General features: G+C 54.3%; 1 protein-coding gene across 1 annotated transcript; it reads left to right on the top strand.

Annotated features, from left to right (window-relative positions):
* Positions 1-275: 275 nt before the first annotated feature.
* On the top strand, positions 276-2,148 carry fetC-2 (Iron transport multicopper oxidase fetC; the record flags this gene model as incomplete). The annotated part of the gene is made up of 4 exons (XM_032022841.1): positions 276-605; positions 658-803; positions 855-2,000; positions 2,055-2,148. The coding sequence occupies 4 exons, from the start codon at positions 276-278 to the stop codon at positions 2,146-2,148; spliced, it is 1,716 nt and encodes a 571-aa protein (XP_031880206.1).
* Between the last annotated feature and the right edge of the window lie 1,598 nt (positions 2,149-3,746).

The following is a 3,746-nucleotide window of genomic DNA, read 5'->3' as shown; positions in this document are numbered from 1 at the left end:
GCCGGCCGGAGTAGGAAGGTTGGTGTAGAACCATCTGCTCGCCTCCCGCTCTGGCCTTACCAGCCCATCGCGTGGCATTCTTTTATAACCATCATCTTCTTCCCTCCTCAGACCCTGATTTCAGAACCTCACTCCTCATCCCATCCGCCTCTCGCTTTCTTTGGTGTTTCCCCTTGCATACGCGCTTCCTTTCTCCACTCGTTCGTTGGAAGAGTATCCCCTAATCACTTAATACAACCTACTAGGCCTGGTCTGTCTAGTCAGGAACGCCCATCATGGTTCGATCTCTGCTCGCATTGGCTTTTGCCAACATTGCCCTGGCTGGAACGGTCACCTACAACTGGGAGGCTACCTGGGTCAACACCAACGGTGGAAAGAACGTCACGAGGCCTGTCATTGGTATCAACGGACAATGGCCTTGCCCCAAGATCGAGGCCAACGTTGGTGATACCATCGTCGTCCACCTGACCAACAAGCTTGGCAACCAGACGACCGGTATTCACTTCCACGGTATCGATCAGATCAGCACCAACTGGATGGACGGCCCCAGTATGGTCACCCAGTGCCCGCTGCCTCCCGACTCTTCCATGACCTACTCCTTCACCGTAAGTGGGAAATATAGCTTCATCAATGAACACAAGAACTAAGAACAAACAGGCCAACGCTGGCGGAACCTACTGGTACCACTCTCACAACATGGGCCAGTACCCTGACGGCATGCGCGGCCCCTTGATCATCCACGACCCCCAGGACCCCTATGCTGGACAATATGACGAGGAGTACCTCCTGACTGTCTCTGACTGGTGAGTTATATGCGCAGATCCCCTAGACGTGGCGCATCTAACACCATGCAGGTACAATGATCAGAGCATTCCCCTGGTCCAGAAGATGCTTGTGCCGTCCAACGCGCATTTCCAGCCGCCCATCCCTAATGGCATCATCATCAACGACGGCGCTACGGCCAACTACAAGTTCGAGAAGGGCAAGACCTACCGTTTCCGTGTCATCAACTACGCTGCCATCGCCTCCTTCATGTTGCACTTTGACTCTCACGATATGAACTTGATCATGATTGATTCGGCCTACATCAAGCAGAAGACCACCTACCAGATCCGCATCACTCCCGCCCAGCGCTACGACATTCTGATCAAGTGCATCGACCGTGACAACCGCAACTACCCCTTCCTCATCTCCGCCGACATCAACCGTGATTGGTCCAACAAGGCTCTTGACCAGTCCTGGCCCTTCAACGCCACCGGCCAGTTGGTCATGGACCAGAGCAAGCCCTTCGGCACCGATTCTGTCGCGGAATGGAAGCCCTCGGACGACTCCGTCTACGAGCCCTATGGCGACGAGGCCATCCTTCCTGACGCCACCACGACCATCCAGTTCAACTGGCAGTTCTGCTTCGACAGTGCCGGTATTCCCCGCGCCTGCGTGAACGGCAGCCCGTACGTCGACCAGAAGGTTCCCACCCTGTACTCCGTCGCCTCCACTGGTGAGAACAACACCAACCCTGCCGTCTACGGCGCCGTCCACCCCTTCGTTGTCAGCTATGGCGAAATCGTCGACATCGTCGTCAACAACAGGGATGAGGCCGTCCACCCTTTCCACCTTCACGGTCACCACTTCCAGGTCCTCAAGCGCCCTGCCTCCGGCACTGGTGACTGGCCCGGAGCCGACCGCGCTCGCCTGAACCAGAAGCCTCCCCGTCGTGACACCGTCTCCGTTATGGGCAACTCGTACGCTGTGCTGCGCTTCGAGGCCACCAACCCTGGCGTCTACCTCTTCCACTGCCACATTGAGTGGCACGTTGAGATGGGTCTGACTGCTACCATCATCGAGGCCCCTGAGATGCTCCGCAACCTTACTCTCCCTGATGACCACCGCGCTGCCTGCGCCAAGCAGGGCATTCCTGTTGAGGGCAACGCTGCCGGCAACACCGAGAACGTGCTTGACCAGACCGGCATGAACTTGACTCCCCCGGTCACCTATGTCGGGTAAGTCCATCCTCACCTTTCCCTTGCTCACTGGAAGCTAACCATACCCCACAGTTCCACCTACATCCCCGCTGCCGCCGCCGCCCCGGCCCCGGCCCCGGCCCCGGCTACCAAGCTCCGCTCCCGCGTTGTCCGCAAGAGTCTCTGAGAATGAGGCCTCAAGCACCTATGGACATAATGCGACAAAAGCAACCCCACGCACATCTCTTCACTTCTCTTATTTCATATCCCGAATGAGTCTCCGTACCGTTCTTGTACATAGTACCCATGATAACCATGTGGATATGCAAGCCAAACCCCCTTTTTGTGTATTTTTCCTTTGTCCGGAAGAGAGAACAGGGCCTGTCGGTGGCGGAGTAATGTTGTAATCCCACCAATCCACTCCGTTACCTGGGGCGCATCTGGTAGATTGACAGACCTCTTTCTTATTGTAGATGATGGTGTGGAGTATAGGTAGATAAATAGTTGTAGACGGATAGTAATGAGAGCTGAGGTTGAACCTCGATTGTCGAGACTTGGTGCTTCGTTCGTGACTGCGCTTGTGATAGTTGATAGCTTCGAGACGTGAAGGTGATTGGAGCTGAAGGATATGTGAGCAAAATGATATGTGAGAGGAATGAGGAGGAGCCTTCTAAGAATCCCCAAGCGTTCAAAAACCCCATGCTTCGTTTGTTGTGCGCAGGCTTGCACATGTCTCTCGTAGTTTGTGAGAGTCTCTTAATAGTATGAAATGAGATCTGATTCAGGAAGGGTTAAGTAGAAGAGACAGAGACGTGAATGCTCATCTTGAATGGAAATTTGATCGAGATTTGACTAAAGAGAAGTGAGAATCTTACATGTGGACATGAAATTGTGCCCTCGACAACATCGATTACAGCCTCAAATCTCACGTAAAGGCTTCACTTTACGCTTTGAAGAAATGAGACCTGCGTGCATCTTCACATAACATGACCATATCCCAAATGAGTCAAACAAAAAGGAACCAGCATGTGAGGAGAGGCACTGGAATGCCGAAAGTCTCACCAGGCTGTAAGTTCAATGAGCCTCATTCATTCATGACACTCTCACATCATCTCGTCAAAACCGGCATTATTCATCCATAAGAGACGTTTCACTCCACTCAGAGCAGAACTCATCAAACATTTCGTCACGTTTGCCCAACTTTGAAAAGCACGGAATGAGATTGAGAACCTTTTAGAAGAGTCCAGTGTCGTTGTCCAGTCCCGTCTCATCTCAGCCGTCTGCGAATGAAACGAGAACTGCAGACCTAACAGAGGTATGAGAACGAGGTGTGTCCCGCTGGCAGCGGACTTTCCAACTCAACTCCGAAAGGGTTTCGAGAGGTTGAAGCGTGTCGAGGAGCTCGCTTGAATTTGCCATATGCAAGCCATCGTCGATGGCGGAGCCGGCGTCCGGGGCCGCGAAGTCGTTCTCTCGCGAGCTGCCGCCGCCGTCACCGTCTCATAAGTGTGAAGACGAATGACGCAAAGCGCGTCGCTCCGCGGACAGCCGTGAACCACGGAGAGCGGTTTCCGCGGCAGCGGCGGGAAGGGGCCCGAAAACCGGGCCGTCTACGCGACGGCAGTTTCGTAAGATGACGCAAGATGGCCGGTATGCTGCCCCGTCCTGCCGATGTGTGTCTTGTCTCGTGTGTTTTTTTCAGGTTTTCTGGCGGGCTGAAACGAGGCCTCGATGGCGGGAGCGAGCTGCTCGGATGAAGGTGGCGCAGAGAGGGCGAAGGCGAAG

Source organism: Colletotrichum fructicola, assembly GCF_000319635.2.
Source record: "Colletotrichum fructicola Nara gc5 chromosome Unknown KSG_Nara_v1_contig03, whole genome shotgun sequence".
Classification (NCBI taxonomy): Eukaryota; Fungi; Ascomycota; class Sordariomycetes; order Glomerellales; family Glomerellaceae; genus Colletotrichum; species Colletotrichum fructicola.
The sequence above is the reverse complement of the archived record's forward strand: the minus strand, read 5'-3'. Positions and strand labels throughout refer to the sequence as shown.